Source organism: Acomys minous, assembly GCF_964271855.1.
Source record: "Acomys minous genome assembly, chromosome: 2".
In the NCBI taxonomy this organism is placed as follows: Eukaryota; Metazoa; Chordata; class Mammalia; order Rodentia; family Muridae; genus Acomys; species Acomys minous.
The window spans coordinates 5905908-5932423 of record NC_140484.1 but is presented as its reverse complement, the minus strand read 5'-3'; the positions used below and the strand labels follow the sequence as shown (position 1 = coordinate 5932423).

The 26516-nt window shown below is 47.5% G+C and overlaps 2 protein-coding genes and 1 long non-coding RNA gene across 5 annotated transcripts in view; 1 reads left to right on the top strand and 2 right to left on the bottom strand.

Annotated features, from left to right (window-relative positions):
- Positions 1-10173, bottom strand: part of LOC311592066 (guanylate cyclase 2G-like) — a 46240-nt gene extending 36067 nt beyond the window's left edge. The window contains exons 1-5 of the mRNA XM_084772022.1: positions 9170-10173; positions 6087-6435; positions 3260-3369; positions 1649-1834; positions 271-412 (exon numbers count right to left, since the gene is read on the bottom strand). Coding sequence (XP_084628148.1) covers positions 271-412; positions 1649-1834; positions 3260-3369; positions 6087-6435; positions 9170-9562 — 1180 coding nt within the window. The 5' untranslated portion in view covers positions 9563-10173. The remainder of the gene's footprint in view (positions 1-270; positions 413-1648; positions 1835-3259; positions 3370-6086; positions 6436-9169) is intronic.
- Positions 10174-10184: 11 nt separating this feature from the next.
- LOC311583913 lies at positions 10185-18868 on the bottom strand. 2 transcript variants are annotated; one of them, XR_014774714.1, is made up of 4 exons: positions 18706-18868; positions 13658-13774; positions 12026-12219; positions 10185-11423 (listed from the first exon to the last, which is right to left on the bottom strand). It is a non-coding gene; the product is annotated as an uncharacterized lncRNA (long non-coding RNA). The 2 variants fall into 2 exon arrangements; XR_014774715.1 differs by lacking the exon at positions 18706-18868 and adding an exon at positions 18668-18687.
- A 101-nt stretch (positions 18869-18969) lies between these two features.
- Positions 18970-26516, top strand: part of ACSL5 (acyl-CoA synthetase long chain family member 5) — a 46583-nt gene continuing 39036 nt past the window's right edge. The window contains exons 1-2 of one of the 2 annotated variants that reach the window (XM_084757744.1): positions 18970-19057; positions 21415-21597. The gene's annotated coding sequence lies outside the window, so the exon portion shown is untranslated. Of the gene's footprint in view, positions 19058-21414; positions 21598-22970; positions 23659-26516 lie in introns of those variants that run through there. The other variant, XM_084757745.1, reaches the window with a different exon arrangement.

Here is a 26516-nt window from a genome sequence, read left to right as displayed (position 1 = left end):
ATTATAGAAGAAGCTGTGTGTGAGAGAGAGAGAGTTCCCAGAGGGACAAAGATAAAATGCTCAGAGGCCTCTTCCACAGGTCAGGGAAACCTCCAAGCAGCCAGGAGGCTCTATGCCTACGTAGCCTACGGAAGACTGGAATCTTTTTGAGATGATAACTGTTCTATAGCAGAATGAGGCAGGCCATTCTGGAAACCTATAATGCATGTTTAACGTCTCCCAAGTCCACAGGGACATGGCTACAAAGCCTGAGCTCAAAGACCACCTTACCCCGCAGTGTGATCCAACCGGCTCTCAGGATGCTAACTAGCTGCTGCCCATCCCGGAAGTCTTTCCCAGCCTTTATCATCTCCTCCACAGTCTGAGCGTAGAGTAGGAGGCCATCATGGAGGTAGGCAGAGTAAGGGCTCACCTTCAACAAGACAAACGAACACGGTGTGCATACCCCAGCTTCCTGGCTAGAAGAAATCATTTTCTATCCTCTGAGTACAGGACTAGCCCAACTGAGAAGATAAGGAAGCCATCTCACACCCACGCCAGATGACATCAAACCTAGCCTTCCGAGTCATTGACTTGCCTTGTATGCCCCAGTTTTCTAATGGGATCACACGCTCACACCAAGAACATGTGCATAAGCCATGAGTTATTCACTGGGAGGAGGGTGTGGCTTAGGCAAAAGATTCGGAAGCCAGAATGTCTGCCACTTCCTGCCTGTGAGAGCAGAGGCATGCCCTGTGTCCTCTCCGGATCTCAGTTCACTAGTTTGTAAGCTATGGATGAAAGACTAATGAACAGATGTTTGACTAGATGAGGCAGAACAAGTAAACTGTTACAGGACAGATACCCATAGTAGGTCTTCAATACCTGGTGATTTAATCAACAAAAGTATAAATGCCTACTTAGTGCTAGGCACTTTTCTCCCTACAGCAGCTGCAACAGAGAGATCCCTATGAATAACCATCTTCTCACCTGGTTAGTTAGGGTCCACAGTGGGACCTCAGCCCTCATCAAGCCGCTGTCATCAGGACCTCAGCTTGGCCATAGAGTGGAAGCACCTTCCTCTTCTGCCAGAATTTTCTATAAAGCATTCCCCCATGTGGCTCTTCCTCTATTCATACTCACACTCTCACTGACCAATATGCTCTATCAGGACTGTCCGCCCTAACAGAGCCCGTCCCCTTACCGGAACACTGCATATTCTACCCTGGATGCTAGTCTTGCCATTTTCCTGGCAAAGGCAAGCAGCAGAGTCTGAGGACCCGCTGGCATCTCCTCTGCTATATCAACATAGTGTATTGTCACACTCAGGGCCATAGCTTGGAAGGTAGATGCCATTAAGGATCCCAGTTCATGGTTTAAGAACCCCAGCTATGTGGTACATACAAACTACATTAGGTAGCTTACTCCAAGACTCCCCAGTAAATAGCCAAGGATAGTAGCTTTCCATCCCATAACCCTGGCTCCTCTGTGGTCATGAGTATAGACTTTACAAAAGAACGTTACACCACTATTTATTTGGAGCCATGGAAAATAATGGTGTGGGGGAGGGGGAGAGGGGATGGGTGTGAGGGGCTTGGGGGGGGAGAAGAGACAGAAATAAGAAAGAGAACTGTAAAATCGATTGACTATGCAGAAACCACCAGCAGACCTGCTCCTCTGAGGAGATGGAGCTTTGGAAGGGTGGCCTCCTCAGCGTTTGGTAGACTTGTTTCCGGAAGCCATCATCTCCGGTGCCTTCTCCAGGGGAGCTGGGTGCAATGACAAACACTGATGCATAGACCTTGGGAGGGCCTGTCACCTTGTCATTTATCAGTACTTCCTTCCAAGAAGTATCCTAAAAGGTAACAAAGTAACTGTCCCCATGCTGTAGGAAATGACCTGTGGAGCCCACCTACACTTTTCATTGTCGTATGCCAATTCTTAGAAACACAATAATTCCAGAAGGTTCTGCAATGCTGGGCCCATGTTTTCTAGCTAGCACACAAGCAGTAGGAAGAAAGCCAGAGACTAAAAAGGAAAAAAAAAAAAACCATACTGGGGCACCAAGTAGCTAAGACTCAAAAGGCTTACGTAACAGCAAAGATTGCTGAACACATTTAGGACTGCGTGGGCTCCGTTTTGCTTTGTGGTTTCGGTGTTTGTGGTTATTATCTATATTATCACTACTCTACAAGTTCATACATTTGCTGCATGCATCCCAAATTCTCTAGTATGAACATGCGTGCACACGTGCACATGTGTGTCTATGTACAAAGTGTGTATATGTTGCATAACTAAACTTACATTATATTGTTCCTCTGTAGCTTGATTTTTTTTCCCCAACATAAACCTAAACTGGAAATAGTTTTATCAAATGGACCTGTGTGTTGTTTCAAGAAGCAGGATGGTACTGTATGGACACTTCCTGGTATATTTTACATTCTATATTCTTCCTGTACTATAAACCAGTTGGAATTGACCATCAGAGTTTTGGGATGAAGAAGGGAAGGTTGGGAGGGATGGGATTCTCGGCGAATCCTAAGGGCTGCCCCGTCCTCTCCTCTCACCCGTCCACCTGCAAGCAGAGATGGGGGAGTGGTAATTACAAACCGAGGCAGGAGGATGGCCTGCAAAGCAGGGAGAAGCAGAATACTAGCCACCAGAAGGAAACCTGAGACAGTCGGCCGTCCAATACTTCCCGACAAAGGGGAAGAAATATGGCCGTTATTATCCCTCTTTACACCCACTTTGCCCCATTTTAGTTCCTTCTGAACTGAAATGAAACGAGGTCATTTTAGAAAGCAAAACCTATTGGGAACTACACCACAGACAAAGGCAAGTGGCCCTTGTTCATGTCGTATGTGCATCCCCTGCGGCTGACCTTGGCCTGTAATACACACTCTCGTAGCTGCTGTGCAGCCTTAGAGAAGTTACTTCACCTCTCTGGGCCTCCACTTCTTATTCTGCTAAAGAAGTTAAAAAACCAACCAACCAAACACTCAGTCTGAAGCTCCACCTGGGCAACTTGCCTGTGCTGGCAACAGGGATTACAAGTGTGGGCCACCAAGCCTGTTAAAGTGGTATCTGAGGACCAAGGTGACACACTCACAGCTGCGGGTTAAGTACTTTACTGGCCAACTTCTACCCTCAGGCCTTCAGCCCTGGTTTTAAGATAAGCCTTCAAGAGGGCTGACCTCCTGGAGCTGCAGCGAGCAACTGGTCCCTAAATACATCCTGCTACAGGGCAGTCCTCAGCACCCCACTCCAGAGCCACCCCTACCTCCGGCTGTCGCAAAAGGATGAACGCAAACTCTCCAGTGTTGAGTCGCAGGCTCTCGGCAGCCTTCAGAACGCTTTTTGCATCCTCTGTGCTGCAGATGAGGATGATAACTAAAAGGGAACACAGAGGCAGGCGGTTGTTCACGCTCACATAAGCGCACGTGTGTGCTTCATGCACTCTCCCCCACGCACAGACTCACAGATGTACGTTCTTTTCTAATTCTAAAATAAAACCACCCCAAACAAGACGCAACCTTTTTATGTCGTTGAGCGTGCTTCAGGAATAGCTGCCTATTATTTTAGGGCAGATTTAACTAGAGCCGGTGATATACAAGCCGTGGCCTTTGCCCTACAGAAGCTCATGTCTGCTATGGATTCCACCACCACAGCATCCACATCCAAGGAGTTTGAGATGATGCTTTTGCCTTGTTTTTCCTTGACTGATGCTAAGTCAGTGACTCCTGAGCTGCTCATCACTTAGGAGGGAGTCAAAGAGAACCTGATGTCAAGGGCATTCGGAGCTTCTGAGTTGGGAAGGGGAGAAATGGCCTCGGGGCTTTGCTTCTATTTAGTAGCACCACTTTGAGGTCACACAAGTGAATAGTTTAGCTTTGAGGTTAGAGAAGCTGCTGTTTGCTTCTATAAGCTTCCAGTGTGTGTGTGTGTGCCAGGTACTGTGGCCTACCCAGGAACAGCTGTGAGAAGAACAGAATGGGCCCCCCCAGTCAGGGTGCAGCCCGGCTTTTCATAACTCTCAGAGATACCTTGGAGAACAACGTAAAGGAAGGAAGATTCACTGGGCTCACAGTTTCAGAGAGTTCAGTCCATAGTCACACGGCCCCATGTTGAGGCGGAACGTCACGGTGGTGGGGGCATGCAGGGGCGCAGACTCTTCACCTCACAGTAGAAAAGCAGCCGAGCGTGAGGAGGACACTTGGAACCAGGTGTAACCTCCAAATATGCTCCAGCTGACCTACTTTCTGACGCCAAGCCCCAGCTCCTAAAGTTTCCAAACCTCCCCCAACGAGCCACCAGCTGGAGACCGAGCCTATGGATGACACTTTTGGAGTCCCAGAGAGAGTTTGGAACAGAGAGATGGGGGGAAGACTGAACACTCTCAACAGAGAGAGGCAAGGGTCTGATCCCAGCATGTGGGTGGGTGGGATAACTCGGAGAAGGTTGTCCTGAACAGATGGACGTGGGGATGAGACTGGAAGACAGAGGGAAAGTTTGTCAGAGTGTTGGGTGGGAAGTGGCCATGAGTGTCACTCTGAGGACAAGGATCTGGCAAGTCCTAGTGTCCTGAGGCTGTGAGAAATGAGGTAGTCTGAAGAACAGACAGGAGTCAGTGACTAATCAATGTGTTCTAAGCACACCACAAAAGCAATTGCTGCCATATATTGTCAACTACTGTAGCCAGAGTAGTTTTGGCTACTTTATTGGGTTCTTTTACCTACCATCATTTTCCATCCCAATTCATTTTAACCCCTCAACACTAGGTAGGAGGGAAAGGATGGAGAGAAAGAGGTGTATAAGTCTTTAGACTACTTCCTGCTGTTTAGGGGTGTTGAGTTCCTTGGAGCAAGTCCAACCTTTACCATCAGAGTATGTCCAGCCAGCAACCAGCAATTGGCAACCAGCGACCAGCAAAAGCAGCAGCTATCACTTCTCTTCAGGCTCTGGGATTTCTTATTCCCTCTCAAGAGTCTCCAGAATTCCAAACATAAACTATTTTCAGCTGGCAAAACCAAGCCCGTCTGGAGCATGAGATAAATCATAGTCAGCTGCGCTGAACAATCTGAAGTGGCCCCATATCGCACACCTGGGGTTAAAACAAAAACATACTTCAAAATTACCTGGGGTTTGTTTGTTTGCTTGCTTGGTTGCTTGCTTGGTTGGTTGGTTTGTTTTTTGTTGTTGTTTTTAGTTTTTTGAGACAGGGTTTCTCTGCATTAGTCTTGGCTGTCCTGGACTCGCTTTGTAGACCAGGCTAGCCTCGAACTAACAGAGATCCATCTGCCTCTGCCTCCAGAGTGCTGAAATTAAAGGCATGTGCCCCGTGCCTGGCTTAACCTGGGTTGGGTTGGTTTTTTGTTTGTTTGTTTAAGATTTATTTATTTATTATTATGTAAACAGCGCTCTGCCTGCATGTACACCTTCAGGCCAGAAGAGGGCATCAGATAACATTTTAGATGGTTGTGAGCCACCATGTGGTTGCTGGAAATTGAACTCAGGACCTCTGGAAGAGCAGACAGTGCTCTTCAACTTCTGAGCCATCTCTCCAGCCCTTAACCTGGGTTTTTTAAACAACCAAAATTCTTACTACAAACTCCCTCTCCAGACTTGGTGCTGAGCCCTTCCTGCAGGTAACCGCAGTTAGTCCTAACCTTCCCGGGAGAGAAGAACAATGGCTGTGTCTATTTAATAGGAACGTGTCTGGAGCACAGAGAGGCTAAGATTCCTGTTCATGAACACACAGCTAAAAAGTGAGGAGGTCAAAAATAAATAAATAAATTAGGAGGTTGGAATAAAAACCAAGTGTGTCTGTCTCCAAAGCCCATGGTCTCAGTGATAAAGTCCAGGACCCAGATTACTAGGAATTTGACTCTAGAACTTCCTCTGTACAGTACAAAATGATAACATCCAAGATTTCAATCACACACACACACACACACACACACACAAGAAATCGCTTTAATGTATTATTAATTTTGTACCTTGACCCCACCTGCTTTTTATACTCATAGAAGAAAAAGTCCAAAAACGAGTTCATAGCTGTTTGTAAACAATCTCCAAACTTGAGCAAAGGAAGACTCTTGCCTACTTACCCCTGGCAACAGATGACATGTTCCTGAGGCCTTCCTGCAGGAGGTCTGGGCTGCTGTTGCTGTACCTCATGCTGGCCGTGATAGTGAAATGGAGTTGGAGTCCATCCTCAACAGCCCCCCACATCTTATCCACTTCTTGCCAGGGGGAAGCCCCAGAGGAGTATGCAAGCACCCCTACATGTTCCCAGCCCAGGTACCGCAGGCTTTCCCGGAGCGCAGCGCTGATTCCCAGCTTGGGTGGCACAAGTGTCACGCAGGTGTCACACCAAAAGTGGTCCTCCAGAGCTGCCATTTGTCCAACAAAGTCGAACAAGGGGATGTTCCACTCAGAGGCCAGCAAACCAATTACCTCGAAAGTGAACAAGAGAGTGTGTTTCCACAATGGAGTTTATACCACACTCACACCTCATGCAGAGTGTGTGCCAAGGAACTCAGATCGGGGAATCTGTGGGATATTTATGCAGCTTCTCTTTTGGAATGTTGGGGTCAATGCCTCCCAGGAACTTTGTAGCTCGGGGACCTCAGAGGACAGGAATGACAAATTCAAGGCTGCATCACGTTCTAGTCCCTTCAAGTGAACTTTCATGTTCACTTCAATCTTTTTTTTTTAAGTTCTCATGACATAACTGTGACATATTTGATTAATTGAAATAATTTTCAAGTTAGTTTTTTTTAATTTCTTGAGAGTTTTGCACATGCATACACTGCATTTTAATCAACCTCAACCCCCATTCCTTATGCTCCATCCCCACCCGTCACCTCTCCAACTACTCCTTCCAAACTTTATGTGGCTTTCCTTTCCTTTCCTTTCCTTTCCTTTCCTTTCCTTTCCTTTCCTTTCCTTTCCTTTCCTTTCCTTTCTTTCTCTTTCTTTTTTAACCCATGAGTCCACCCAGAGCTGGCCGCGTGTATATGGGAACAGGGCCATCTACTGGAATACAGACAGCCTCTCAGAGGCTGCAACCTTGAAGAAAACTAACCCTCCCGCTCTCAGTGGCCAACAACTGCCAATCTTCTCTCAGCTAGGAGTGGGAGACCCTGACCGCCTCCCCCTCCATGCTTAGGTTTTGCTTGGCTTGATCTTACACAAGTCCTGGGTGCATTGTCCCAGCTAATGTGATGCACACGTGCAACTTGCCTGCTGTGTCCCGAAAGCACTGCGTGGTTGTAGTCATGCCCTGTCTTTGGCTCCTATGGTCTACCTTCCTCTCTTTCTTGATGACCCCTGGGCTTGGGGAGAAGGAGTATGGCGTAGAAGTCTCATTTAGGGTGGAGCACGCGTTTAAACCTCTAGAGTGTTTCCATGGGATATGGGCGGTCATCGCTCCCATCTTAAAGATGGAAATGTAGGGATGCGGAGATGTGAGCTACCTCGCTAACACTGCTGTGGTGGGATTAGAACTCCAGCCACAGGTCCCCATTGACATCCTTCCTGAGCTAGCCCATTCCTCATTTCTCATTTATTTTTTTTTTAAGGTCCTACAATTTGCAAAGAACTTTGGAGACCCTTAACTTGAAGAAGTTTATGACCCCCTATGGGAGCTGAGATGTGTAACATTAGAGAAATGTATGCTCTGTAGGTTCACAGACATACCTAAAAGCATTTAGGGAAGCAATCAACTATATTTTTCTTTCAATATTCTTATTTTGGAACAAATTATCACATGCATGTGGGTTTTCAATCTCACTGCAATAAAGATTACAAAACAAAATTTATAAATGAAAGTAAATAATAGTAAAATTCAATGCCTGGGGAAAAAATAAAGAGCATTTTCCAGTCTACTTTTGAGAAGTATGTCACTACTTCCTACAAAATGAGACAAACTCACACACTCAGAAATGCACAGTCACGTGAATTAAAAATAAATCACTTCAATTTGAGGAAGTATGGACAGGCAAGGTGAAAGCCAAGCGAGGAAGTCACCTCAAGGACACTTGGAACTGACCTTGAAGGAAGGGCAGGGTTTGGATAGCTAGAGGGATGTTAAATGCAGAGACAAATATTTCAAACTCAAAGGTCAACTGAGTGTTACAGCAACAATTGCAGAGCGTTTCTGCAGCACTGGGGGCGTGAGGTCACTCCCCAGCCTCTCCCAGAGGGCATGAAACCCGAGGACGTTGACTAAGCTAATTCTATTAACCACAAATAGCATGCTTCCCTTGTTAGATGTGGCTTAAAACAATCTGTCCTCCTGTAGCATCTCCAGTGTGCTGTGAGCATCCCTGAATAATTTACTATACAGACCAAGGAAAGCCTCCTTTGGCAATTGATAATGTTATATTTAAAGACAAGCTCTGTTGTCAATCTCAAATTCTCTAAACCCAGTGGCTGACAACATAAGAGAGCAGTGAGCCTACACAGAGCCCAGAAAAGCAGGAGGGATGTGGGACTATGTGACCGAGTCATTCCTTCAAAGTCTTTAAAGACCATGAACTCTTTTTAAAAATATATTTTATTAATTTATTCATATTACATCTCAATTGTTATCTCATCCCTTGTATCCTCCCTTTCCTCCCTCCCTCCCATTTTCCCCTTACTCCCCTCCCCTATGACTGTGACTGAGGGGGACCTCCTCCCAAGCCAAGGACAACATGTGCAGTAAACTTCAAACCCCTACCCAGATCTAGCCAATGGACAGGACATTCTCCACAGTTGAGTGGAGAGTGGGGTCTGACTTTCACACGAACTCTGGTGCCCCATATTTGACCACATCCCCTGGATGGGGAGGCCTGGTGGCACTCAGAGGCAGGATAGCAGGGCTACCAAGAAGAGACTTACGACCATCAACTCTTCTAGGCTCAATTAGAAAACTAAGACCTAAGACCTAGACAATGATTGTTGTAAGATAATTTTTTTGCCCAGAGAAAAATGAGACTATACATATAATAATACACATATCTGAAAATGTCCTTACATAAGGCAGCACCATGTACAGTGAATATACACAGTTACTTTTTTGATTTTTAATTTAAAATGTAAACAATCATGGAGAAGAGACGAATGAAATCTGTCTCCAACTGTACACTTGCCCCTTTCAGTAGAAACTCAGACAGCACTATCAGAATATGCGTACCCTACATACCTCTGCTGCTTCTGGGCATGCTGGTCCAAACAGAGCAGAAATGTGCTCTCTTTGGACCTGGTTGATGAAAAGTGCAATGGACTCCTTGGCACTGCAGGTTGAGTTGGTGTAACTGAGCGCCCAGCTCACGTTCCCAGGGCGCACTGGCTCTGAGTTGAGCTTGTCCATGGCAATCTGGAGGCCTGCCCCCAGCCTTTGCACGCTAAATGGATGAGAGACATTCCAGGGGCCATGGAGTCCCACGGTGAGTGTAGCAGCTTCAAGGCAAGTCACTAGCAAAATGGCAAAGAGCATCAAAACCAGAGATGGATGATTGGTGTGGCGGTCAGGCCCAACACAGAGCCTAGATTCTAGGGGGACTGCAGAAGATGTCCTGGGAGCCATGGATGGCATCTGACAAAGTGTCGTTATACAACTCTGGTTGGTTCAACCACCTGCCCACTTGTGCCCAGAACTTATATGAGAGTGAAGAGTCCCGGGAGACTACAGCTTGTTTCCTATTCACTGCCACTAATTAACAGAAGCTGTCCCTTTCTGAGCATGTCCTAACACATTCCAGAAGAAGTAGTCTTACAGAAAACAGACAGAAGTGGGGAGTTAACAAGCCCCTGGGTGTTGCTGATACAACAATGTCACTGATGGACTTCACGTTACTGGAAAAGTCACATGACCCTATGTGACAATGGGGGTCTACTCACACAGTCAGAAAGCCTGTGCTAGAATTCTAACTGCTCTTCACGCTAATTGTGTGACCTATGACCTAAATGGTGCAGGTCTTCTCCAAAGTGGTATAGGGAGGGTTACAGGAGGTTGTGTAAATCTAGTTCCCAGCACAAGGCCGACACAGAGAGCCATTCCATCGATAGTAGTTTTAGGGGCTAGGGCGATATCTCATTTCAGAGGCTGAGCATGGCGATGAGCACCTGGACTTTCCACACGGGAGAGAGACAGAGATAGGTGAACCCCTGGGGCTAGCAAGTCAGCCAGTGCAGTTGAACCAGAGAGATACCTTGTCTCAGAAGATAAAAGGGAGAGTGGAAAACATCTATTGCCTTCCACATGCGTGAACACGAACACACACACACACACATACATACACACACACACACATACACACATACACACACACATACATACACACACACACATACACACACACACACATACACACACACACACACACACACACTGGATTGGGTAATAATTATCATCATGACAATGGTGTTACCACCTGCTTGATCCACTTTACAGAGAAGTTTTAGAACAAGTCACCTAATGCTTATGAGAAGATTTACTGCCAACCAAGCATATCTTATCTCCTTCACCTGGGCTTAGAAGACCATGAGTGGATTAGTTCTAGATAAATATTGACCTTCTCTCAGAATAGATCATGGCAAGGAGATGCAGGTGTGTCAGCTCTTCTCTGGTGTACCACAGGGATGCCAGGGCTCTTGGAAGGCCACAGCTATCCCAAGGAAGGTGACCCAGCCCATCCACAGTAAATGATCAACTTGCCACTTTCCATGGCTTCCATTGGGGGAAAGTTTGGTTTTCCCACATTCATCTGGGCATGATAAACTTGTCCTGATTCTCAACGCTGCCTGGTTCAAACTCCTAGTCTACCCTGATGGTTATGAGCACAGATTCTAGGCCCTACTCCAGACCTTCTGAACCAAGATGTCATCCTGGAGATCGGTGCTGGAGGCTCTCATTTATCTTAAGTGCACTGGGTCTTGGTGACCAAGACTTGAGATGCCTGCAAAAGGAGGAAGGAAAGAACGCCTGCTTTCTATTTCTCTTCCTTCAGCTGTGAACCCCTAGAGACACTTAGCCAGGCCTGACTCAGAAGGACATCACGAAACCCACAGACCACACAGGCTATTTCTCTCCTCCTAGAGCTAATGTGCAAAGCCTTGAGCCTTGTTCCTTCCAAACTCCACCAGTCCATGCCTTGGGCAAGTCAGATAATGCCGTGACTTAGTCTCCTCAGTTTCACAATGAGCACAGCATCAGCCCTCTCAGACTGACATTGTGTGGGTGCCATATGACTACATACTAAACCTAAGACCTCAGATTTAATAGGAACTCAGTAAAAATTTAGTGGGTGAGGATTTGGAACAAGTTTACTCGAACTTTTCTTCCAGGAGAAAGAGAGGGAGAAGGGATTTATTTTACCTGGAGTGAGGCAGGTCCAAGATAGCATGGAGGAGAGGCCAAGACAGCCAGTGGGATGCACGCATGACCATCTCCTGGCCTATTATGGGGAAAGATGTGGACTGTATGGGGCCTGACTGCTTCTTTCTGCAGTGAGGATCCCGGGGAGAGACCTATGAGCATGCCAGTTTCTTGCTTTGAGATCCCAGGATTCAGGTGGAGCCTGAGCTGAGTATTATAGGATGGCATGCCGAGTGCCAGTTCTCCTTCAGACCTGGCTCACAGATTTCCCTCAGGCACACGCCTTGTGCTAACCATCCCAGGGGTAAGAGAAAGTAGCTGCTGCCTCTCTGGGTGTGAACCCCAACTTCTCGCTGTATTCTTAGGCTTTGTGCATCGCTGAGTGGGACCTAGTGAGTGTCTGAGATGCAGCTTCTACTCAGCAAGGGTTTGGGGAAACCACAAGAGTTAAGACCAAACTGGGGGAACCCATGGTTTGGGTCTGCCACAGAACACTTCCTCAGGATTCACAGGCCACTGCTTTAGAAACAGTGTCCGTGGCTCCTGGAAGACTGGAGGCTCAGGCATGGGCTCTGACTGACTGCTAATGACAGAATGGTAGGGTTCCCAATGAGAATCCTTCCCCATCCCGAGGGCTCTGCCAGCCACCTGGGCATTCCATCCCTCTGCTGTCGACCACACCTGTTTCCACAAGGACTGTGTCTTTGACACCTAAGTAGGCACTTTTGAAGTGGGCCGTTCGGTCAATGTGCTCAATAGGTACGTTCCCTCCCGGGTGTCATCAGGCCAAGCTCAGCCTGTTTGAGCTAGCATGAAGTCCGGAGTTCTAAGTATTTACTTCATAGTCTTTGATTCTCCTTCCGGGATTACCAACCCTAAAACCATGGCACCAAGAACAAAATCTGTCAGAGGTTAGCAAGGGGGATAGAAAGCTGGCTGCTGCGGGGTGTGGTATTCAAACACACTCAGTGATCAACAGTGGGGTAATTAATTGCAAACTACTTTCTTGTGATTTTAGATTTTCTAAGATCTTTTTAGAATTATTTTTTTTATTTAAGCATATATTGTACATTGAACATATTACTACTGCCCATCCCAAAAGTTTTCATCTTTTCTTGGCAAAAGGAAATTGGACCTAGGGCTTATTATATAATAAGCAAGTGCCCTACCATCAATCCACATCCCAGGCCTCCAAGACCTTGTGTGTGTGTGTGTGTGTGTGTGTGTGTGTGTGTGTGTGTGTGTGTGTGTGTGTGTTATACAGGTGTGGTGTGTGTACACATGTGTGTTTGTGTGTTCATGCTGTGCATACAATATGCAGAGGTGAGAGGAGGCGAGAAGGGGAGGTCAGATGTCTTCCTCTGTCATTTATCACCTTCCTCCATCTCCCACTGAACCAGAAGTTCTCTGTTCCCTCACTTGGTTGGCCAGTGAGTGATAAACATCTGCCTGACCCTGTCCTCCAGCCATGCTCAGCTTTTTCATGTGGGGACTTGGGATTTTGCATTCAGCTCTTTATGTTTGCACAGTAAGCACTCTTACCCACGGAGCCATCTCCCTGTCCCCCAAGAAACATTTTTATTGTCACCTATCCCCTAAACACTGAGCCAGTCGACTGTATCCCAACTTGTCCTTCCGTGGTGACAGCATGCTTTTTGACTCATAAGAAAATGTTTCCCCATCCGTGCCGATCAACAGAAGCCTGCGTCCTACGGTTAACTATCTGCTGGACAGTCACAGCCAGCCAGGCAGGATGTCCTGCCTGACCACCCCTCCCCCACCCCATCAGCCTCTCGTCTGCAGGCAGCAGAGGCCCCTCCCACTTCCTGGCATTTCCTCTCAATTCCAGTTAAAGGTCCTGGATTCGCCCTCTAGCCAGGCCCTCAGGGTGGCTCACTCTGTGCTGTATTCAGGGAACCAGAGCTGTAAAGCAGAAGGTATCCTTAAGGACCTGGGGAAGAGGGAGGTGAAAAAAAAATCTGCTTTAAGTATACGTATTCTGCCAGTGACTCACAGGAGCTGTGATTCACATGCCAGCCTCCCCTAGGAGGCAGTGTATCAGGACATTTGTGAGAGCACACTGTGGGATGAGACAAGCTAAGGGTTACCTACGTCCTCAGTTTCCTCATCCGTAATCAGCCCCGGTGACTTTATGTGACCAGTAAAAAGAATGCTACACATAAAAAAGCCAGCACTGTGCCTGGCACAGAACAACAGCCAATATACAGCACAGCTCAATAAACAACTGTTCAGTTCAGCTCATAAACTCCGTTGAATGGAGACTGTGTTACCCAGCAGGGAAAAGGTGCTTACCAGTCCTGCAGATGTCAGAGGAGCAGATAAAGGGCATTGCTGGCACAGCTTCTAATGTCTGTGTGCACTTGTAGAGATGATGTGTCACATGGGGTGACAAAGTTTATGTGTTGGTTCCTAGAAAGGAAAAGAAAACATGTGTAGGCACGTTTCCATACGTAATGCACATCAGCCTGTGTGACTGTTCTACATGCCTTGAGAGTCGGAGGACCTTTGGCTTCTAAAACCCAGCCCCATCCCCGAACTGCACACTGCAAGGCACAGCTGTCACTGGCATCTTTCTAGATGGTGTACTAAAAGCTGAAAGGAGATGGCGGAGATGGCTCAGCTTGCCGCATAAGCATAAGCCTCTGGTTTGACCCTTAGTGTATCTATGTGAGAAAAGACGCGTGCTTTGAGAGAGGCTGAGCTGCCTGGCCACCCTAACCCATCAGGGAGACTGAGGTCTCCCTGAGGAACAACATCACCCAAGATTGACCTCTGGCCTCCACATGTGTGCACACATGCAGACACACATGTGTACACACACACACACACACACACACACACACACACACACACACACACACACACACAAGAGCAGTGAATACGGTAACTTATATCCTGAACATTATCATTTCAACACATAATTGGCATTTAAAATTTTATTTTTCTCATACCCCATGCCCAAAATTCAGTATGTGTTTTGTCTTTATATCACAACTCAGGCTCACCTCATTTCAAGCCCTTGGGAGCCACTTGTAGCTTGGGGCCATCGACCTAGACAGTAAAGCTGTAAATGTCCTAGGGGAACTGTACTTCCTGGCCCCTGGGTGATAACCGCACAGTCTGTGAGAGCTGGGATTGCTGTGACAACTCTCTCAGGTACATTTATGTTTCCATACAAATTCACAAAATTAAATGTATTTAGGGCGAGAAATTGGCTTAGTGGGCAAAATGCTTGCTGTGTAAGCACAAGGACCTGAGTTCGACTCCCGAGACTTGACGTGAAAAGCCAAGTGTCATTGTGTACGTCTAGTCTCAGCCTTGAGGAGGCAGAAACAGGAGGATTCCTGGACTTGCTGGCCAGCCAGCCTAACAAGTGAACTCCAGGCCAATAACAGACTCTTTCCTCAAAATAAAGTGGAAATACAGAGAAAACATCCGAGGTTGACCCTTGACTTCCACACAGATGCTCACACATGTGCTTGTACACCTGAACACACACACACGCACCCACACCCACATGAGGACCACACACGCACACATGCAAGTTGCTTGCGCTTACCTTGTTCAACTAGACACTTTGTAGCATGTACACACTGAAGAGTGGTTAAAAGGCAGCTATTAATAACTAACAAGCGCTCTGTCTCACCTAGCATAGTTATTGCTTTGTGATGAGAACACAGCCACTCTCTGCATTTGTTTTCAAGAATATGATATCAGGCTAGCGCGACGGTTTAGTGTGAAAACGCTTGCCGTGTAAGCCCAGTGACCTGAGTTTGATCCCCAGAAGTCACAGGACAAGGAGAAAAACAATCCCCGTCGCCCCCGCCCCCCCCCACGAGCACGCTCGCGCGCGCGTGCGCCCGCGCACACACACACACACAATGAATAAAAGGATACAGTATGTCACTGTGGTGGTGTAAATGAAAATGGCCCCCATGGGCTCACAGGGAGGGGCACTGTTAGGAGGTGTGGCATTGTGGGAGGAAGTGTGTCACTGAGGGTGGGCTTTGAGGTTTGAGATGCTCAAGCCAGGCCCAGTGCCACTCTCCCTTCCAACTGCCAGCTGATTAAGATGTAGAACTCTGAGCGACCTCCATGATGTTAATGGACGAAATATCTGAACCTCTAAGCTTGCTCCAACTAATTGTTTTTCTCCATAAGCGTTGCTGTGGTCATGGTGTCTCTTCGCAGCCGTGGAAACCCCCATCTGAGACAGTCTCCATCAATGACGGTCTGTGTGTTACACAACAGAGCTGCTGAATTTGACCTTCCTGTTTTACTGTCGTTGTCTCCTTCCTCTTTACCACTCACCTGGGGTAGCCATTGTTCCATTTCTCTGGAGAGATCCACTTTTGTAGTTTCCACTTATAAATGAGATCAGTTACTTTAATTTTGTTGTGCTTATTTCACTTAACGTAATGCCTTCCAGGCACATCATGGTATCACAAGTGGTACGATTTTGTTCTTTTATGTATGTAATGTCACTTTCTTTGAGGCTGCTTGTCCCTGTTATGTGGTGATCGGACACAGGGCTGCACACAGGTTAGGCAAATGTTCTTCCTACTGAGCTAGGAGGAAGCTTAGCCCCTCCACTGTAGTTATGCATTGTACGATGACGATTTGATGACAGGCACTTTGGTTAATTTAATATCTTGTCTCTTGTAAATAATGTCATACTGTGTATATTAGTATAGCTGTCCTTTCAAAATATTGATTTAATTTTCCTTGTATATGTGCCCAGAAGTTGGATTGTTTTATATCCGTTTGGTTGCCTTTATAGCCTTTATTGGTTGCCAATAAAGAAGCAGATAGCTCATATCCCCATGTCCTGACATTGTTCACCTCATGACACTAATAATTCTGGTATTTGTATGGCAATATAACCCCTAGAGTATGGCTGTCCATGTGCACAAAGCCACCCTAAGTATAGAGTGACTGGTTTATCTTGGCCTACTGGTGTGCCATGGCTCACCAACTGGGAGGCCCAGTTCCAAAGCTGCAAGTCAATTTGTTTTCTATGGTAGGGGGAGGAGAGATAAAGAGGCAGAATTTGGGGAAACTTCCTTTTTAAATTTTTTATTGTTTGGTGACATTATGCAGTGCATTTGATCATTTCTATCCTCCATTGCTCTCCCTGACTTCTCTCCAGACCCACTCCATCTCTCTACCCCACCAATTGTATGTACTATTTTTTTTCATAGCTCGCTAATTTCAGTTTGTGCTTTCCAGATATTCCTGGGTATGGAGTCATCCACTGGAGTGTGGTCAACCTACCAGGGGCTACAACCTTAAAGAAAACAGATTGTTCCTTTCCTAGAAGTGATTAGCTGTCCCTCACTCCCAGTTAGGGGTGGGGGCTCACTCCCAGTCTTGTCTGGGGGGCAGCTCTTGCTGTTGTGCAAACGCCGTTCTCATCAGCCACCTGCACATCTGTGGTAACGCTTCCTTCCCACAACGAATGCACAAGTAGCCGCAAGACGACACATGCCTAAGCAATTGCTGTCAGTGGCTAGAACTGAAAGAAATTAGCAGCTACAGACATTGAGCTGTGGGTTAAGATTTCCTCTTGTCCCCTGTGAAGCCCCCGATGACACAGGCATGACAGCAGACAGACATAAGAGTGGAGCTGTAGAACCTCATGGCTTCACAGACTGTCAAAAAGGGAGACCCGCAGGTGGAGAGACTACCCAGCTGGAATGTGTAGCTCATTGGCTCCTGCAGGTGTGTGGAGAAAGGCTTTTGTGTGAAATGAGCTCAATAGCAGAAAGGCCGTCCATCCCTTTGAATGAGGGGAAACAGTGGTGGCCACCGTGACATCCGCTTTCAAGGACTCATTGGGTTATGCTGACTTAGACCGAGGGTTCTTAATGTTTATCAAGAGATCAAAGACAGTTCTCAAGAGGAATGAGTATATGCATACAAGAGAATAAGGGAGTTGTAGAATTGATGGCACTGAACTAGAGAGATATATTTGCACTCTAGACCAAGGCTACCTGAGCTCAGAGTTTGACCCTGAGGTTCTTACAACTTCTAGCCATGTACTTTGAACACAGTCATAGGCCTCTTACTCCAAGGGGGACCCTTTCATCCTCCTCCGAAGGTCGATCCGATCTTCCTAGGGTTGCAATGAGATTAGATGAAATGCTGCAAAGCCCTTGGTGTAGGGTGGCCACTTGGCAAGTTCTCAGTAATGCTCTCTACTGTGGGCGTTGGTTATAGAAGGCTTCGGCAGGGATCTGAACTAAGGATGAGGATCTCCCTGAGGACCTTTGATTGCTGCCTTGGAAATGTACTTTGAGCATCGTTAGCTGTCTGAGATATCAGATAAGTGGAATGGTACAGAATTCCAATGGCCATGAAAGCCTTGTTAAGAGAGTGTGAGGGTACTTTGTCCCTTCCTTTCCATATCTCAGTCGAGAACAAACTTCAGCGTCAGCTCTGCCATGTGGAAAGGTAAAGTTCAGCCATCACAGTCCTCACCGCTACCTGCTAGCCAGTCAGTGGGCTCTGGGGCATGCCATCCCAGCTCCTTTCTTTCTTGGTCCATCCTTACTGAGTTGACATAAGTCTTCTCAGCAAGAGCTCTGGCCCAGCTTCTGTTTGCTCTTGGGCCATTCTGCCTTGGGCAAGCAGTCAAAGCACCTAAGATCTTCCCTATCTATGTGTTCCACGCCTCCACATATCTTAGCCATTATGGGCATCTTGCGTCATTTCCTCCTCCTCCTCCTCCTCTTCCTCTTCCTCTCCTCCTTTCTCTTTTTCTTCTTTCCTCCCCCTGGTCCTTCTGTGCTGGGGCCAAGTTGCCCAGTGAGCTCTTGGCATTGGGCTTCCTTCCCAGACCATGTCTTCTTCTTTTTCATTTTCTTCTCATCTCTGCTCTTGTCCAAACCTTTTGAGGAGAGCATTATTTTGTGGACATTCTACAATCTGAACCAAACAAAATATTCTAAAACAAAGAACCAAAACACTTTAAGAGGACTTTTCTAGATTCTGAGACCAGACTCTTTTTATAAGAAGAAATTTCAGTTTTCCTTTATGACTTACTAGACTCAATATTGTATGGAATCTTGAAATATCCTCTATAGTAAAATCTTATTTTTTGTTGGGTATTGGAAGTGAATAAAAAATTTTGAGTAACACTTGGTGCCATGACATATTATTGAAGGACAGTATGTAAATCATTAGATGCTACAAAATATCCTAAAATTTCTTTTAAAATATGTTTGTCCCCCTTCCACCCAGCATCAGAACCTAGGGTCCCTGTGGAAGCGCGTGTCTTGGGGGCTGACTCCCATCCCTCACCATTGGTTTGGGTGTTTGAAGGTCTTGTCGACACTCACATCTCACATGTTTGAAGAGGCAGCTGGGAAGAGTCACAACCTAGGAAAGGCTGTGTAAACACGTCTACCTTCCTCTGCTTCCAATGCCTTGGAAAAGCTGGTTTCTATTTGTGAAGCACACCCAGCCCAAAGCCTATGGGGCAGCACAGCAAGCTGTTCCCAGGCTGTGTTCTGGGAGTCTGGAATGTTACTGTCTGGCATTCTAGAACTATGGTGAGCTGAATGTGTGGTTCCTTTGTCCCTAAGAAAAGGGGGAGAAGGGGAAACGAAGCCCATCAGCACCACCCGGAAGAGAGTGTCAGTCACCTCGTATCTCAAGAATCTCACCTGCGAATGGCCTGAAAGAATGAAGGTTTGTACTTTTTAGTGGCTCCTGGATGCCCAAATTGAAAGGGATTTTAAAAACACCATTGTATTCTAAAGTCTATGGCTGTGGGCACTGTGAAGAAGAGCTGTGCCAGAGACAGTGGTTCATCAGGAGGTAACGTGGGGGGTGGGGAGACGGCTCAGTGGGGAAAAGCATTGCTCTTCAGATACACAGCACACACAAATGCCATGTGGACACAGATACCTGCCTATAATCCCAGACTTTGGGAGGCTGAAAGGGGGAATTTCCCACCAAGCAAGCTAAGTAGCTAGACTAGCCAGAGAGCTCTGAGTTCAAGGGAGAGACTCTGCTTCAATGGGTAAATGAAGAACAGTCAAGGCAAACACCCAGTGTTAGGCCTCCACATGTGTGCTCATACACCTACATATGTGTGTGTTGGGGAGGAGCATGTATGAGTGTGGAGAGAGAAAGATGGTGTGGCCTGCTAAAGCGTTAGGGACCAGGTCTCTGGGATTTTTCGCCAAAAAGTCAGTCACCTTTTGGAGTCTCCAATGTCCTTGGGAATGAAGTCAAGGCCATTATGTCACCGATGGCTCATTCGTGCCCACACTCACACACTCACTTGGGCTCCAACACTGCATGACTTTGAGTTCTGCCTATGGGATGGTGGCATGAACAGTCTGGCAGGACTCCTGCTCAGCCAAAGCCGTCCTCTGGGACTGAACCAGCTGGCCCAAGTCTGAAAAAGCCTGCGCTCAAGTGTGGGTCAAACTTGGTCATAACCACAGTTATATCTAATGCAGCCCCTGTGCATATTCCACAGCTGCTCCTACTGGAGGCAGGATGGATGCTTGATGCAAACATGGATCTAAGGTGGCCCCAGAGCAATACCACCCATTCACCTGACACAGGTAGAAATGCAGAGTTTAGGCCTCAGCTCCGGCTTACTGAATCAAAACCCATGGCACACATCCAGACAACTGTGTAGTAACATGCCCCCTGGGGAGCTGTGCTGTTTACTAAAGTTTGGAAACCATGGCTTAGTACATTTCTGGAGAGTGCAGTATCAGCAGGTGGTCAGTCACTAGTTCGACCAGCAAACACACACACACACACACACACACACACACACACACACACAGAGCATTGGTCCAGCCTGGTAGTGCTAACACCCACAGTTCTCAGACTGCTCTCTTCAGAGGCTCTCAGAAGTCCTTTTCTTTCTGGTACCGCAGAACAGTTGGAACTCTTTAGGAAGAGATAACCTTCAAGGTCCAGGCACCTAAGACCTGGATGAAAATCTAGCCCAAGAAGACTGGTGTTATTAACATGCTAACCACGCCACACAGAGTCCAGCAGGAAGTGGTGCTAGTGCCTGACGCTAGCTCCACTTGGTCACCTGACCAGGCACATTAAGAAACAAGCCTTTCTCTACATTTCCACAGGGCTGGCACACAGAAAGCACTCAAGCATTGCAAGCTCGCCAGTGGCTAGGTACTCACACTGATCAGTGGGGCAGCATCACAGAGACACCAAACACGGCGATGGGTGACTGTGACCCTGCCTCAGGTCTGGATTGTCTACTGCCTGGTTGTAAACTTTTAGTGCCTTCTTGAAAAGAGTTCACTGGCCTCACCTGAGAAATAAAAAGTATGCCTGGTCCACAGAGCCTCTCTCACCTCTCTGCATCCCTTCTGATTCTTGATGGTCCCTTTCCGGTCCCGATGATTTAGTTATAGCTTGGTGACAAGAGCATCTTCTACATGGGTAAAAGCAAGAGGCAACATCCACTCTGCTGCTTCTGGTGCCTCGCCAACGGCGAGGAGGGCAGACAGGGCCCTCGTGGGTTTGTCTTTTGACTCACACTCCAAACTTTGGGCCGCCTCTGCTTGTTTGTTTGTTTTAGAATACCGTGACACATCCTGGCTTTCCTAGAAGGCTCACCTCCAAATACAAACGTCTTCTTAGTCCAGATCTTAAAGCCATAGCCTGAGCCAGTGATTTCTCCATTTACTGAAATTAAGGTGCATTTTCTCTGCCTTATTGTCGAGTCTGGCCTCTTCCTGTCTCGGTCCCATAGGTGGTGGCAAAGAAACACTCATCTGCAAAGCCGTGTGTGTGTGTGTGTGTGTGTGTGTGTGTGTGTGTGTGTGTGTGCGCGCGCGCGCGCGCGCCTCCCCCTCCCCCTGAAGTCGGGCTTTATAAAGTTTCACCCCATTCAATGGCAGCTTTCTAAGCCAATTGCTCTTTTTTTCCCCCCCTCTTAAGTCCATTGCCTAATAATCTCTTGTTTAACCTTTTGCCAAATTCTCCACTTCTGTCAGAGGTGACTGTAAGTGTTTGAGCAGGTAACTTCTACCTTTGCACCTCAATTGCAACAGGTCCAAAGGTTCATGGGGAGCTGGCAGAACACTCTCAGGACAGGATCCAGTGGCTTCAGGTGTGCCTAGTCCCGCAGCAGCAGCAGCAGCTTGGAAAGGCAGAGGCGGTTGAATGTGGTGCTGAAGCAACAGCCAGCTGCAAGAGGGGCCAGTCCTCCACCCAGCAACCGAGACTCCTCACAGGTGAGCTGCCTTCTCTGGTCTGCGAGATAGGGGGCTGGAGAGGTGTGGGGAAGAAAGTGGGGTGCAAATTCATCCCCAATCTCCTTAAGGCTCTTTCACAACACAAGGGGTAATTTCGGTGACTTGTGTGGGAGGCGAAGCAATGAACTGATTGGAAAGGGAAATATTTTATCCACTTCAGTCTCAGGAGAGAAAAAAGAAAAAGTATAAGAAGTGACTATCACTCTCATTTTTAAGCCTTTTGAAGGTTAAAGACTGAGCCAGGGTTTAGGTTTCTTTCACATTTCATTCAGAAATCCTTAGTTAAAGGGGCCACTTAACAATCATTGGTGGCAGAGACTCCTATTGGAAGAGAGGGGAGAAAGGACTTCTCAGCCAAGAAGCTATTAGGGTCTGGAAAGCATCCTAAGGACATGACACGCATTGGCACTGGGGGGCATCTCTTTTTTCGATAATTTCTGAGTTGTTAAGTAGAGTGGCTTGTCCTTAGAGCTAGAACAGGGTGTGGCTACTGGTCAGTCTGTCTTATGATCTGCTCCACAGTACAGAAACCTTGGGCGATGTCAGAATCCTCCCATGTCGGAAATCTTTAGCGTGTCACTACCATGCACAGGGAACTGGTTAGAAAGACAGCCCCGAGAGATCTTAGACTGACCCAGACCTTGCTGAACTGACATTCAATTCTAGAGGAGATCAGTAACAACGAACATATCAGCAATACTAGTCCGTGTCCTCTGACCCTGCAATGGGGTAAGACAGGGAGAAGCCAGGGATACTAGGACTGAGGGTTGGCATCGGTTCTGCCTTCTAATGTTCTCCTCTGGGGGAAAAAAGTTTCCCGGAGAAGCTGAGCTTTGAAGCCAAAAGCCAGAGGTGCCTCCTCCTATCCTTCCAGAGGGTCAGACCTGCAGTTCTCTGAGCTATGACAGCTTTCCCTGGCCCTTCCAGCTGGCAGAAGCTCGGGGTTGGGGTGCTCTCTGCAGAGAGATGGAATCCTAAAACAGCTCTATCACTCTCCTGCACTTCCTGCTGATCCATCTTGGAAGGGTCCAGTCTAGGAGAGTGCTGCTTTAGCTCTGCCCATCTGTGAGGTCGCTGCCTGCTGGGAGTGGCGGGGGGGGGGGGGGGGGGGAGCAGAACCTGTAATCTCTCTTCCAAAGCTGAGAATGAGGTCTCTTCGTGCCCCTGGGGGAAAAGAACCTCAAAGGGTGATCAAATAAGACAACTATGGGGCGTATGAGAGGTGCGAGAGGGGTCACGGAACACACTGCAACCTTAAAATTGGCGCGGTGAGAGCCCGAGCTGGTGTGTCAGAGGAAAATGAGCCACGTCAATTTAATGGCTCGCTGCCCAAGTGGTTCCCAGCTTATTTGTCTATTCTGTTGTCTCCGTGAGATCCGCCTTGGTTTCTGAGCCAGGCAGCTCTGGAGACTGAGGAGAGGGGCTCCATGGAGCAGAGGACCATCGTCAGTCGCGTTGAGACTGACCCAAGGGCGGAGGTCCCTCTGGCTGGGCTTTCCTGTCCTGCGAACGCAGCGGGGACCAACGTCACCTCCGTTTCTCTGGCAGTGAACCCAGGGGCACTTCAACTCCTTTTCATTTGGATTTTCGATTTGAAGGAGAGCTAGTGGGACCAGCGGGGAGCAGGTGGACTGTGTTGTTGCAAGGCGGCTTTTGTTTCAGCCCTTAGGGGTTGGGGTTAAAGGCTTTGAAAACCAGCCAGGGTAGCTTCGGCTGGCTGGCTGCTCCTAGTCAAGAGCGCTTCCACTTTCAGTTGTGAAAGAGGAAAAAAAAAAAAAAACCAACCAGGAAGTGAAGTCCCCAGCACCAGCATGACAGAAAGCCGGGCTATGGCCTGCCTTAGGGCTTAGCTCAGGGCAGGGCAGAAGTGTGGACACTAGCCAGGCTGCCTGCCTGCCTGCCTGCATGGACGCTCTGAAACCACCCTGCCCCTGGAGAAGCCCAGGGTGAGGGAGGAAGGATAGGGGCTCTCCTGCCAGCAAGAAGCCGGAGCCAGGAAGCCCCACTCGGAAGCTCCAAGGCATTTCGACCCCTCACAGGGTAAGGGATCCGTAGTGGGGTGTGATCCTAGGATGGGGCTCCTCGCGTGTGACAGAGGCATCCCGAACCCCTCCTCCCTGCCCATTTCAGGAAGCTGCTTGGAATTAACAGCTCGCTGTGTCCCACGTGTGTGCGCCATGCTCTCTCTGCCCCGGAGTAGGGGGCTCTCAGGGCCGCCTGCCTGTGCTTGCCTGTATGGGGCGGGGGTGGGGGTGGGGAGGAGGAAGAGGACGCGGGGAGGGGACTTTCTCTTTTCAGGAGGTTGATTATAAGCAGAGACCTCTTTGCCGGCCTGAGCACGTGGCAGCGTAGCTCCCTGGGATGGGCTGGGGGTTTAACCTTCATTTTCACTGGACTGTGACTCCCTCTGATGGTAGGCGCTGAGGAAGGAGGCTAAGGAGATGGAGAGATTGAACGCCTTCTGAATGAAGCTGGATCTCTTTTCAGGGCTATAAGCACAGGATGGATCTGAGATTCTCTAGAGTGGCTTTGAGGGTGTGAGCACAGAGAAGAGACTCCATGGCTGGGTTTTAATACCTCATGTGGTATCACCCCGCCCTCCTTTGACAGTCTAGTCTGAGTGACAGGATTTTTGAATGTAAATTTTCAGTGTGCTTGTAGGTGGCTGGTGCCCTGTAAGAGGCAGGATCTAAAATAAAATAAAGCATTGGTCAGGTTTTAAAACTGGAGATAGAAGCAATAAATTCTGGTCCTGCCCTTTACATCCACATAGTAGCTATTTCAGGTAATTTAAAAATTCACCTTGTGAGCTTCACCCATGTGCCTGCCTCTACCAAGGAAAGGCAAAAAAAAAAAAAAAAAAAAAAAAAAAAAAAAAAAAAAAAAAAAGCCTAAATAAAGCAGTAGCTGTGGATGCAGGGAGTGTGAGGAAAGCTGGTAACACAGGTAGGTGAAGTAGCTGGTCGATACTGGGATATTGGTGATGGGGACACTAGAAAAAAATTGCAGCACATAAAACCCAGAGAAGCATATTCAATTTAATTAAAAAAAAAAATACTGTCCAGACCAAAGTTTCAGCCTAGCAACCTGGCTTAAGGCTATAGTATCATTTTGCTTTTTTTTTTTTGTATAGACTTTTATTCTACTCCTTATATAGATGAGGCTGCTGATCTACCCGCCTCAGCCATCCAAGTGCTGGGATTATAGGTGTGTGCTACCATGCCCAGCTATGTGATAGTTCTTTAGGGCAGAGACACCTACCATGCTATCAGTGTGCCTCGGTGCTACGTCATGGTAAAGAGGCAGGTTCAAGGAGGATGGACACTACAGAAGGAGAGAGAACTGAGTCCAGTACTGACACATAGATATATTTGGTCAAGATGCATGGCTTGAGGTGCATGGCTTCTCTATGTGGTGGTTAAGAAAACAGTATCAGAGAAGTGACGCTGCCTCCCCAAGGTCACAGAGCAAGCAGGCTGTCAATTGTATTGGAACTGTAGGCAGTTTTATGCTTTCAAAAATAAAATATTTACCACTTTATCTTTAAAACCTATTCTTCATTCACTTGTGGGAATGAGCCTCATCTTTGGGTAGCCTAAAAATTTGCCTTGTAAAAAGAAGTTTGTGCGTGTGACACTCTGGCTAACAGGTGTTGAGCTTATATGTCATCCCATTTGAGAGTTTTCTGGAACCATGAATAATATTGTGCAATGCTGCCATCACTGGTGTCGCCATGCTTAGAGTCTGATGGGGCCTTTTATTTTGATTGTCGATAAAGCTCTATGGAGTAGATTCTTGGTAGACGAGAGAAGTGGGGCTTAGAAGGAAGGACGCTTAACACAATACAGATGGCTGGATGTGGACTCTGAACTTGGGCTCATTTCATTGCAAGGGTGATCTGTACAGTCAGCGTCTGGTGGGTCTGCCTTCATGCGTAGGCCAAAGAATAAGAAACTGGAAGATGTTTACTCTTCTGCAAATCCATCTCAAGTCCACGTAGACAGAACGTAGGCTGGGAGGGGTGGGGGAGGGGCAGCAACTTTTGGTTCCTTTTGGTATGGTGAATTAAACAGAAGAGTCAAGTAGATGAGTTTATTTAAATAGATGTCCAGACCAAACAAAGTTTGGAGTTAAATAGACGAGTCGGTGGCATGTCATCTAGAATGCGTTAGAGGGTCCCCTTTAGACTGTTTAATTTTTAAGAAGTGAATTCACCTTAAAAAGAGAAAAAGAAGAGGAGGAGGAGGAAGTGTCTTCTCCCCTCCTCCAGGCAGATGAGCTCCCAGCCTCGGATTGGCAGCATTTTAAAAATCAAGAGTCTATTGCTTGCCCACTATGTCTCATACTTGTGCTTAGCAGAGGCAGTGACCCTTAGCTGGGTGCAGCCAGAGGTGACTTTTGAGTCTGCCAGCACTCTGCAAGTGTGGTGTGGTCCCAGCAGTGAGCTCAGCCTTCACAGCTCACACCACATTCTGTGCTCGGTAGTACATCTGGGTCCCTCAAGATGTTAGATCCTGTCTCTCAGTAGCCCTCCCCTCTGGCACAGGGCTGGCTTTTTCCTGGCTTCGACATTCCTGGTATGTGGACAAATAACTGAGTTCACAGGCTTTGGAAGGTCAGCCAACCCATGTGCTACCATTACAGATCTCTCCGTCTGCCTGGTTCATTCATTTTGTTCTACATCCGTGGGCTTGTGAGTTGCTTGCAGCAGGATGTGGAGGAAGGGAGTGAGGCTGGCTCAGAGATAACTCCGTGTCTCTTCCAACTACAACTGCTGGGTTCAAATAGAAACAAGGGCTTGCTAAGATATTTGTTGGTAAGAGGAACCAGGATGAGGACGATCATATCTTTTGATCATCTGATAGGGGTAAGGATGTAAACATCGAGCCAAGCAGTGG